This window comes from Rhinolophus sinicus, linkage group LG04, assembly GCF_036562045.2.
Source record: "Rhinolophus sinicus isolate RSC01 linkage group LG04, ASM3656204v1, whole genome shotgun sequence".
Lineage (NCBI taxonomy): Eukaryota > Metazoa > Chordata > Mammalia > Chiroptera > Rhinolophidae > Rhinolophus > Rhinolophus sinicus.
This window is the reverse complement of record NC_133754.1, coordinates 157,282,146-157,294,188: the sequence shown is the minus strand read 5'-3', so window position 1 is coordinate 157,294,188 and position 12,043 is coordinate 157,282,146. Positions and strand designations below refer to the sequence as shown.

The 12,043-nt window shown below is 43.6% G+C and overlaps 1 protein-coding gene across 8 annotated transcripts in view; it reads right to left on the bottom strand.

Moving 5' to 3' along the window:
- UNC13B (unc-13 homolog B) overlaps positions 1-12,043 on the bottom strand; it is a 173,138-nt gene that overhangs the window by 42,432 nt on the left and 118,663 nt on the right. For 3 of the 8 annotated variants that reach the window (XM_074330673.1, XM_074330675.1, XM_074330674.1), the window contains exon 1: positions 6,153-8,635. The exons of the other annotated variants lie outside the window; for them this stretch is intronic. In XM_074330673.1, the coding sequence (XP_074186774.1) occupies positions 6,153-8,400 (2,248 nt within the window). In that variant the 5' untranslated portion in view covers positions 8,401-8,635. Of the gene's footprint in view, positions 1-6,152; positions 8,636-12,043 lie in introns of those variants that run through there. 8 annotated transcript variants of the gene reach the window in all.

Sequence of the window (12,043 nt, the reverse complement as noted above, 5' to 3'; positions counted from 1 at the left end):
ACGACAATAATGATGATGATGATGACAGTACCTAACATTAAGCGAACAAATTAATGTATCTGGTATTTTATTTGAGTAAGCTCATTTATTTCTAATAACTCTACTGGATAAATACTATTATTATCTCAACTTTTTTGTTGATTAAACTGAAGATCAGAGAGGTTAAGACACTTGTCTAAAGTCACAGCAAGTGGCAAAGCCAAAATTCAAAACAGGCATCCTGGTTCCAGGATCTGGAACTATATATACCATATCACATGTGACAGGGAAGCTGCTGAAAAATTCAGGTAAGGGGAAAAGATATTGTGCCATGTGAGGATGTTACAGTTGCTATTAAAATTTTATAAAAGGTTGTCAGGGAGGCCTCATTGATAAAGTGACATCTAAGCAGAGACCTGAAGGAAATGAGTCCAGAAGCTCTTCAGAGTTCTACAAGAAAAGTATTCCAGTCAGAGAACCCACAGCAAACGCAAAGCCTGAGGTGAAAGCATAATTGCTGTGGAGGAACAGCAAGTCTGCAATAGAGTGAGCTCCGGTTCAAACAGGGCTCTTACAAGTACTCCGGCTTTCATTCTGAGACAGAAAATCACTGGAAGGTTTTGAACAGAAAAGTGATATGATCTGACTTATGTTTTATAAGGACTGCTCTGATTGCTGTGGGGGAAAACAGACTGCAGAAGGATGAGGGGAGAAGCAGGGAGACCAGTTAGACTACTGCAATTATCTAGACAAGAAAAAATGGTGGCTCAGACAAGGACGACAGTGGGAGATGTCAAGATAGTGGTAAGATTCCAGATATTTTTTAAAAGTAGAGCAGGCAGAATTTACTGATTGAGTGCAGGTTGTCAGAGAGAAGAAGTCAAAAATGATGGATGTGGACTCAAGCAGCCCAAGCAGTTGCCAAGAATGGAGTTGCCATTCACTGGGAAGGTAGACTACAAAAACAGCAGATTTGGCAGCAACTTCAGGAAAAGGATCAGGAGTTTGGTTTTGGATATGTCAAACTTGTGATGCCTATTTATATCCAAATGGGGACGTTAAGTAGATGTGGAATCCGGTGTTCATGGACGATGTCTGGGCCAAAGATACAAATCTGGGGATGCTTACAAAACTCATGCTATTGGAAGAGATTACCTAAGAAATGAGTGTGAATACAAAAGAAGGAGTCAGGATTGAATCCTGGGATGCTACAAGGTTGGGAAGATGAGGAGGGACCAGCAAAGATGACTGAGAAGGAATGGTCAATAATGTTGGGGGAGAACGAAGGCTGAGAAGTGTTCTGGAAGTCAAGTGAAGAAAGCGTTTCCAAAAGAAGGAATTGAGGTATAGGGATAGAATAAGAGCAATGGAATAGAATTGGGAGTCCAGAAATAAACTTACATTTATGGTCAGCTGATTTTTGACAAGGGTGCCAAAACCCTTCAATGGGGAAAGAAAAGTCTTTTCCAGCAAATGGTGCTGGGATATCTAGATATCCACAACCACAAGAACGAAGTTGTACCCCTATATTACACTACACCATCTACAAAAATTAACTCAAAATGGATCATAGACCTAACGTGAGAGTAAGCGCTATGAAACATTCAGGAAAAAAAGAAAGAGTAAATCTCTGTGACCTTGATTTAGACAATGGTTTCTTAGCTATGAAACCAAAAGCACAATCAACACAAGGAAAAGCAGATAAGCTGAACTTCATCACAGTTGAAAACTTTTGCATTGTACTTCATTATGATGGTTATTACAAAAAAAGAAAAAAACAAACAGGAAGTAACAAATGTTGGAAAGGATGTGGAGAAATTAGAAACTTTGTGCCCTGTTGGTGAGAATGTAAAATGGTACAGCCACTGCAGATATGACAATTCCTCAAAAAAGTCAGAATTACTATATGATCCAGCAATTCCACTTCTGGATATATATCCAAAATAAATGAAAGCAAGGACTCAAACAAATATTTATACACCCATGTTCATCGCAGCATTATTCACAGTAGCCAAAAGGTAGAAGTAATACAAGTGCCCATAGAAAGATAAATGGATAAACAAAATGTGGTGTATATTCATACAATGGAATACCATTCAGGAAAGAAATTCTGACACTTGCTACAACATGGATGAACTGTGAAGACATTATGACAAGTGAAATAAGCCAGTCACAAAAGGACAAATATGGTGTGATTCCACTTATATGAGGTATACAAAGCAGTCAAATTGCCAGGGCGGGTGGAGGGGGAGAGGTTGCGGGAAGAATGGGGAGTTAGTTTAATGGGTACAGAGTTTCAGGTGGGGAAGATGAAAAAGTCCTGGAGATTGGATGGTGGTGACGGTTGCACAGCAATATGAATAAACTTAAAATGGTAAAAATGATAAATTTTATGTTATGTATATTTTACCATAATAATTTTTTTAAAATAAAATGTTTATACTTCAAAGGACACCACCAAGAAAGTGAAATGACAACCCGCTGACTGGGGGAAAATATTTACAAATCATATATCTAATAAGGGACTTAATCCAGAATATATAAAGAATTCTTACAACTCGACAACAAAAAGACAAATAACTCAATTTTCAAAAAAGGATTTGAATAGGCATTTCTCCAAAGACAATATAAAAATGGCCAATAAACACATGAAAAGATGCTCAATCAAAACCGTACTAAGATTCCACTCACACCTATTAGGATGGCTACAATAAAAAACACAGACATTAAAAAGTGTTGACAAGGATGTGGAGAAATTATAACTCTCATATGTGGCTGGTGGAAATGTAAAATGGAAGTTGGAGAACAGTCTGGCAGTTCCTCAAAAATGTTAAACAGACTTACCATACGACCCAGCAATTCCACGTCTAGGTATACACCCATGTTCATGCAAAAACTTGTATGTTCACAGCAACATTATTCATAACAACCAAAATGTGGTTTAAAAAAAATGTCCATCAACTGATGAGTGTATAAACAAAATGTGGTATACCCATATAATGGAATATTACTCAGTCACAAAAGGAAATGAAGTACTGATACATATTACAATGTGGGTGAATCTTAAAAATATTACGCTAAGTGGAAGAAGCCAGTCATGAAAGGCCACATATGACCTTTGTATAAATCCATGCATATGCAATGTCCAGAAAAGGCAAACCCATAGAAACATAAAATAGATCAGTGGTTGACAGAGGCTGGGGACAAATGGATTAGAGATTGACTAATAACAGGTAAGGGATTTCTTTCTGGAGAGATGGATATGTTCTGGAATTGATAATTACATAACTCTGTGAATATACTAAAAACCACTCAATCCTACAATTTCTAATGGATTTTAATAGTCAACTTTTAATATATATATGTGTGTGAGTGTATATGGATACACACACACACATATACACACACACACTGTATATATGAATTAGAACTCAATAAAGTTCTTAGAATAAAAAGTAAGCAGTACTTCACGTTGCTGATGCCTGATTAAGAGGCCTGGCCCAGGAGTTTGGCGACATGTGGGTAGTCATCTGACGGCCTTGACAAGCGCTGTTTTGATAGAGTGGTAGGAATAAAAGAATTGAATTTTTATGTAATGCATGTGAGTACTCAAAACAGTGCCAGGTACATAACCCCCCAAAAAGAAGAAAAGGGATGAAAAATAAGAACTCAAATTAATGATAAGCTACTACTAGTAGGCTTAGGCCCTGAGAGGGCTCAAGCAGAGCAGTAAAGAACGCTGATTTCTCAAATGTTTTGTTGTGACAGCAGCCCCCGTTATCCTGAATCAGTTTACCAGGTTGAGGTGACTGCTTTTGTGGACTCTATAACCAGAGTCAGAGGTTGACCTGTGTGCTTCCCTTGCTCTGTGGAATGGTGCTGGAGCCAGGCCTAGACCCAGCACTGAAGGGATGCAGTCACCACTGCCTGGCAAGCCCTTCATCTTGGTTAGGACCCAGAACTTTGGCTTGCTTTCTTATTGGTGCTTCAGAAAACCTCCATCTTTTTATCACTGCTGCTGCCACCACCTGCTTATCACAGGTACCACAAGTTCCTCCTGTGTTGCCCAGCAGGACGTCAGCCCTGAAGGGGAACTTTGCAAGCTGAAGAATGGGACCCCAGTGTCCTGGGTGCTCATGCAAACATAACTCCTGCCCAAGGTTTAGGGAGTTAGTAAGGAAGTACTGCTTTGATAGCTCTTGTTTCTATTGCTGCTATAATGTAATAATTTCTAAATGCCCAGGGAGAAAGAGAAAGGGCTGCAAAGTTAGGAAGAGAGAGAAATCCCTTACAGATGAGGAATTATAGAAAGCTTCCTGAAGGAGGTGAGGTTTTGACTGTATGCTGAAGCATTGAGTAAATTTTGCTAGGCTGGTATGGTCAACACAACACCGTAGGCTAGAAGAAAGCATGTACATGTGAACATGCTGAGAACATAAAGTTTAAGATGAACTTGTGAGACTGCAAAGTTTCCTTTTGGGTGGAGCACAGTGGGACAATGGGAGATAAATCTGGAAATGCAAACTAGAGACCAGTTGTAGTGGTCTTGAATGCCAAGTGAAGGGATTTAGACATTTTCTGATAAGCTCTAAGGAGCAGCTCTAGGGCATCTGAAAGGAGCCTGACATGATTTAATCTTTCATTTTTAAAATTTAATTTTATAAGTTGATATTATATTCATAGGATTCAAATTCTAAAAAGCATTAAAGCATAAAGTGAATAATCTCATCCCATTAGTTTTTCACCTAATACCTTTCCCTATGGGCAATTGTGTATCAGTTTCTTATGTATCTTTGTCACATGCTCTATACGTATACAAACATACTATGGGTATGAACGTGTATTCTCTCCCTCTCCTTTTTATACAACTGTAAGCATCTTAAACATACTGTTCTGCACCCTGTTTTAGTCAGTCAATATATCTCAGATATCTTTCCATTTCAGTAAAGAGCTACCTCATTCTTTTCATAGCTGCATGAGACTGTATTCCATTATTTGGATGTGCCAATAACTTAGTTAACCAGTCTTTGTTAATGAACATTTAGGTTGTTTTCAATCTTTGCTTTTAAAAACAAAGCTTTAAAAGTAGCCTTGAACATATGTCCCTTCCACATGTGAAAATATACCTGCAGGGTATACTCCTGGAAGTGGTGTTAGGGCTCAGAGGGTATACGTTCTGATCAATTTTGCCAATTGCTTTCCTTGGAGGTTATACCAATGTACACTCCCATCCCATGAGCGATGTATGAGTGCCGATTCCCTCATACCTTTGTCAACACAATTATGTTTCATAATTTTAATTTTGCCTTAGAAAGATTAATCAGGTTACATGTATAAGAGGACAATTCCACTTACATTTAAAAGTGGACGAATACAGCATATACTCTTTGGATAAACTTAATTTTGATTGGGAGAAGTAATTTTAAAGCTACATACTATTTCCATGCTGCCTAGAAAAAAGTTCTCTCATTTCTTATAGTCAAAACCATTCCATTGTCCAGTTCCTAGGTGAGCAGCCTTTAGCTGGAGAGGGAAGAATTGGACTACGGTCTGGGGAGAGCAGATTCAGGCTTTTGGGCAGGACCAGAATTAGAAACAGTTCTTGGACAGCTCCAAGTCGGAAATGAGGTTCTGGGTTGTCAAGTCCAGTACTAGGAAAAAGACAGGTTGGGATAAGGGAAATGCCCAGAGTGGCCTCATCAGCTGCTAAGGAAATGGCAATCTTACCTCAGCAAGAAACCCCTGGAGAACAATTTTAAAATGTAACGTAGGATTGCATTAGTCCCTCTAGTGGCTGTGAGTCCCCCATTCCTGCCTCTTACCCCACACCCATTTACACAGGAATGTCCTAAAAGTTCTGCAGCTGTAAAGGACTTCTGCCCAGATGTTCGTCACTCTTTTGAAAACATACTTTCTAAAGCGCTCCCCTGGACTCCCCACATAGATAGGGAACTCCTTAGGGGCAGGAACTCCTTCCCTGTTGCTTTAGAAATTATTTTACTCCAATTCCCACAGAATTAGCTTAAAATCTATACGCACGTAATTTAGAGTGATTCAAGCTGTGGACCTCCCCCTTCACCTTGTGAAACTCACCACCAAGTTAGGTCTGGTGCTGGCCACATGGAGGCCACACCCAGCCAGCTGTGACCCCATTAAATAGAGACTTGGAATACCTGGGGGCATGTCTTCCACTGAGAGATGGTTCGCCTTCTGCACCAGTTCATGCAAAAGATTTTTCTGCCTCAGTCTTTTCTCTCTTAGAACATTTTTAAAGTTGTTGATGCACTTGTTGAGGTAGATGGTCTCTGCACACACTTGCTCTAGGCTTAGTCTGCCCTGCATGGGAGATTCAGGCCTGGAACAAGTTTCGCTTCCTAGACCCAGAGCCAGAGCAAAACCTGGCAATGAATGTGCAAGAGGTGAGTTATTGGAAGCCAGAGAGGTTTGGTCTCCCTGTGTGGAGATGCCCACTCCACCAGAGACCACACTGAGCAAGCTCTCACTCTCCTGACTTCCAGGGCTCTCCCCTGAGAAATCCTGGGCACCCCCCGAACTTATGGTCCCAAGAAGTCTATCACTGTTCTCTGATTGGGAACCACTCTCATTGCTTTCCGGGTCCTCAGGACTGACTGACCCACTGTTCTCCAGTTTCTGAAACACTCCCTGCAGAGCTGAACGAAAGTGGTGAATTGCTCGGCCTAGTTTACTCGTGTAAAACTTAATTTCGACATCTTCGTCCTCCTGAGAGCCACCCAGGCCACAAGAGGACTTTTCAAAGACGTCTTTAAGGACCTGAGCAGCACGTTCCTCCTCTTCATTCAAGTCAATATGAACCATGTCACTGAAAGTCTCAGGCCCTATAAGCATTTCCTCCATCACGCTGTCACAGCTCAGAGTTGCAAGCCTTCTGGACTTGTCTGTCAAAAGGTCTTCCAGCTGCTTTGAGCTCAGAATATCAAGCCCGGCTTCACAGGCCAGGAGCTTGTCCTCTGTTTTCAGCAACCCAGACAGTGACATGCAGCCGCTGGCCTCACTTTTATCGATGCAGTTGTCTTCTCTTTTTTCTGCTTTACGTGCTTCAGGTCCTTGGCTGCACTGTTTGAAAACCTGGGATTTCCCAGATTCCTCCTCTTTGGAGGTTAACACTAGAGAAGGTTCCTCAAACTGAGGGAGGGCAAACAGAGAAGCCTCTCTCGCTGTCAATTCACCACAGCTGCCACTGATGACTTGGCCTGTTCCTGACGTTTCTTCTACTTCATTCCCTGGCTGAGACAAATCACTTGGTTTTGCTAAACTGTTCTTGGATGGGAAGCAAAGGCCTTGCAGCTCAGGGGTCAAGGGGCCTCCATGTCGATTCTGGGCCTTCGTTTGATATGTTCCTGTTATGCATCCTCTGTTTCCTATTTCCATCTGAAGAACTGGTTTGTCTGGGTTTAAAGAATTCAAATTATGATCCTGAAGTTGTTGCAAAAATGACAGAGACTCTTTTTGGGGATTCTTATAACACTGTGGACCACTTGGTTCTTCACTGGTGGCAATCCGGACCCCTACACTCTGCAAGAGGATGGATTTCTGCAAGATGAAGTCTCTATGCTCTAGATGGGCAAGCTTTACCACAGTAGGCCTGGGGGCTTGGTCTCTGCCTGTCCTGTAAGCCTCTTTGATGTACCTGTTGCACTGCATGCCATTAACACAGAGGTGCTTGGCCAGGAAGCTGTGCACCAGCTCCGTGGTATTTTCCCCATCTTGCTCAGGAAGTCCATACAGATACAGAATGGCTTCCTCACTGGGTCTGTCCACATGAGGTCCCTGGGCCTTTCTTCCCCCACACACCTTGGCCAGGGAGCTGCTGCCCCCCTGCAGGCCTTCTATTTCACTCAGAACTGAGTCTACACAGCTGGAGACTTCATCCACTGAACCCCAGACTTGGCTCAAGTGCTGCTGCAGCTCAGCAATCTCAGTTTGGAGACGGCTGATGCCTTGCAGCTCTCTGATGATATAGTCTACTACATCCCCCAGAGGCTCTCGCTGTTCAAGGCTGGGGCCCCTGCACGGAAGGGGCTTGGCTTGGTTCTTCTCTGAGGGCTCCTGACAGCTGGTGGCAATGCTGGCAGTTGAAAAGTCCTGAGAGCCAGACTCTGAAGCACAGGCAGTGGAGCCCAGAGGAAGCGGGCTGCTGGCCTGCTGCCCAAAGCTGCAGTGCTGGGCCAGGCCCCCATCTTTATCCCCACCAATGGCTGAGGCTGCTGACCCACAGCAAGGGGGTGGTGAGCTGTCCTCTGGTAAGGATCCAGCAGGGCTTGAGGACTTGCCCTTGACGTGACAGCCAGTCTCCGCCTTGGCCTTATCTGGGGAAAGCCTGGAGGAGGGTCCCAAGGTGACCATGATTTCTTCCTCTGACTCTTGCAACAATCGCTTCATTTTCTCCCTCAGGGTCTGAGGGATTCTCTGCTTCTTCCTCTTATTTCTGGTCAGGATGCTTAACACAGACTGTCTTGGAAGGCAACACCCTGTCCTGCTCTTTTCAGTCTATTTCTGGCAATTATTGCTGGCTGAGGCCTTGGGCTTAGCCCATAGTGCTGCCTGAAATGGTCCCATGTGTGGTCTCCAAACCTGGCACATGTCCCTGGGATCCTGGCTTGACTCTTATTCTGCAGCTAGTGAAAAGGGAAAATAGTACACTCATGTCAGAAAGCAGCTGGATACTTTTAAGCTGAATCAAGCTATCAAGCAGGAATACAAATGTTACCTTCTAAGGCTGTCCTCTGCCTCCCAACGCCGGCCTCCAAGGCTGCAGGCAGGCAGGTCTCTCTCCTCGGCTTCCCATCAGAATACTGATGTCAAATCAAACCAAGTCCTGATGTTCTAGGCAAGTACTCAAAGGCATCAGGATTGAAACAAACTCCTGGGAAGTAGGCGGTGATGAGGTCAATGAGGATCGGAGCCTTTACAAAATCCAACACTAGGGTCTGGCTCACAAATGAACAAGTAGATGCTTAACACCAAAGCACAAATCACATACACAGTGAAACTCGATTCACATACACAGCGAACGACGAGGACAAGACACTGAATGTTATTTTTTTCCCCAGGTGGCTGTTCTGGGGAAGGCTCAGCTAGGCAAAGGTTTGCTTCTGCCTGTGCGTACAGCACGAGGTGTTTTCCCTTTTTTAGTGATAGCAACCCTTCACATGTAGAAAGGACCATGGCAAGTATTTTAAACTTGGAGAAAAAAAGTGTTTTCTATACCTAATTCTAGAATGAGGTTGCACAGTGTGGGCATACTCACTGTTCAGATTCAGGAGGCATTTAGCATGCTTGGATCTAGAGAGGCAGGTGGCCAAACAGGGAGGGCGGAGGCTCAGGCTCAGCCAGAATCCTGAACGCTATTCAATTATCCTCAAGGGTTTGGTGCAGCCTAACCAACACACAGGTTCACCTTTTCTGGCCACATCTGGTCTAATGCCTCCTCAGAGTATCAGGGGAAGTGATTTTCCAACACTATCCATTTCTAGAGTAACAAAAGGTTGCTCTAGCCCTCTGACTGGCCTGGAGAGAACAATGCATGGGACAGGTCAGAGTTGGTTATATCACAGAGGGCTACAGGGTGCTTTGCTGTTCTCCAAAAAGGTAAAGACCTGCCACCAGTCTTGCCCCTACACCCTAAGCTATGGGCACCTATACTACAGAGGCGGCGATGACTCCTACCTTATGTGGGGTGGGCATCCATTCCGTTTCACTGGGAATGTGCAGAGTGCAGGCAAGGAGCAGAGTGGAAAGTACAAAGGGGAAAGCAGAGAGCCCAGGAATGCATGGGACTGCCCATATTCTCTGGCTCTGCTGGGCCACCCTGGGAGGGTAAATGGGCTGGTGGGAGACATGCTACCCTTCATGTTCTTCAACCAGAGATGGTTTCCCCATTTTATAGATTTATTATGGATTTGATCTCGATTTCTAAATCTTCTAAACCCCTGCTTCCTTCTCTTTCCCCAGTACTCAAGGTAACTCTACAAGAGGGAAATCGCGTATGAAGAACACAAGCTGACAGCTCCCACGGCTATGAATTTTCAGGAAAGGCCACCATCAATGGTCTGTGGGCCTGAAAGTTAAAAGCACTGTTTCCCCAGACTAGGAAGAATCAAAAGGATGAGTCATAAGACTAGGGAGAAAGATGAAGCTGATCCCTTTTACTGGAAATAAGTAGGCCAAGAACCAAGAGACAGAAACTAGATTAATTCCCGTTTTATTTCTTCCCTTCTCTCTAGTTCATCTAAAAACTCTACTTCATCTAGAAATTCCTCATCTCAGAACTCTACCCATCCTGTGAGGCACTGGAGAGGCCCAATTATGGCTTTTCTCAATGTCTCAAGGGGCCAGGATCAGCCATATCCCTAATTTGATCAGCTCACTCCAATGAGAGAGAAGAGAGAGAGAGAGAGAGAGAGAGAGAGAGAGAGAGAATGCTCAATGTGCACAACCAGAATCCTGGGTCTCGGGCTTAGTGCCCAGCTGCCAAGACAGCAGACCCCTAATTCTAGGACTGATTCATCGCATTCTTCCTTCTCTCCTCCCATAAGTACAAAATCTATATTTCCAAAGCCATCCCTTTCTCTCCTCCCCAACTGTACAAGGTATTGGCACCTGGTATTAGCTATGAACAGTGTCTTTAGGGAAAGATTACTTACTGAACCTTTCTGTATGACCACATGAAGCCACGGGCAAGTGCCACTAAGAGACTTAAGTTTGGGTCTTGCTTCACCAGTGACCTTGAATTAAACACTTGACTTCTTTGTGCTTTAGTTTCCTCATCTGTAAAGTGGGAAAGTAGGAATATGATAAAGCTAAAATGTGAGACTAGTAATTAGTAAAGCATAAAGCACTACAGTGCTGTTATTACTTTCATGGCAAGTCCCTGAGACAAAGACGCAGGGAAACTAATATCTAAGCCAAATATGCAACCGCCAAATGCTATGATTTGAGTGAACCATGACTTATATCCCAACCCCAGACCCCTACCTTTCCCACTCTCTTCTAAACTTCCTGGATATCTTGCCAGGTGTCCCCTCCGAGAGTGCAGTGCCTACAATATGTGCTGTCCAGCCACACAGGGGGTGAATGGCACAGCCATGTGTTCAGAGTGCTTTCCTATGGTCTCCTGAAGGACTGAAGGCAAAGCTGCCTGGCTTCCTACGTTACGGACAAAGAGGCAATTTCCAACTAGAGCTGTCATTTCCAACTTCTCCCGGCCCCAAACAAAGAACCTAGCTTCCACATTAAACAAACAAACAAAACCCTCCAAACCTTCTTCTAAATTGGCAGTCAATGCCCCTGGATGAACTCTGAAATTAAGAACACCTCCTGGGGATGTGGGTTCCCCAAAGGCACCAAACCCACTCAGTCATACAGATATTTACATTTTAAATCAGGGGACAGAGCTCAGTGGGATGCCCAGAAGATCAACCACTCACTTTGCTCAGAACCCAGTTGGATACCAGAAGCCAGAATGGGCTGAAAGGGCAACTCTCAGAGAGGAGGCTCAATTCAAGTCCACCTTCTTCTTCCCCAGCCTCTGTGCTAACTGTTCTCACAGGAATGAAATAACAGGGGCCAAAGTGTGAGAAGGCCAATTTGATATCTAAATCAATTCAATCGATATGCCAGGCACTAAACTATGTGCCAGGACTATAAGACACAGTTCCTGTTCTCTAATATATTAAAGTTTGGAGAGGGAGATAGGCATATAGACAAACACAAAATAAAGTGATAAACGTTATAACAGAAGTAATAGAAAGCCAGTATTTAATTCTAAGGGTGGGGAATGGGAAGACAGTGAGAGGCTCAGCAAAACTATGACAGGGTGGGCCATAGAGAGGTAATATGTGAGCTGATCGGATAAGGAGGCCTTGGGGTCCACCCAGCTCAAACCTGGCCCTCTGGTTTCTTCAAGGTTCCCAGAGCTGTCACCCTGCCCTATCCTGTCAGCCTATCCGCTCTCGGCAACTCTCTAAATTTCATACATACATCCTCAAAAATGACCATACCTTTCTTTGATCTTTTCCTAAGG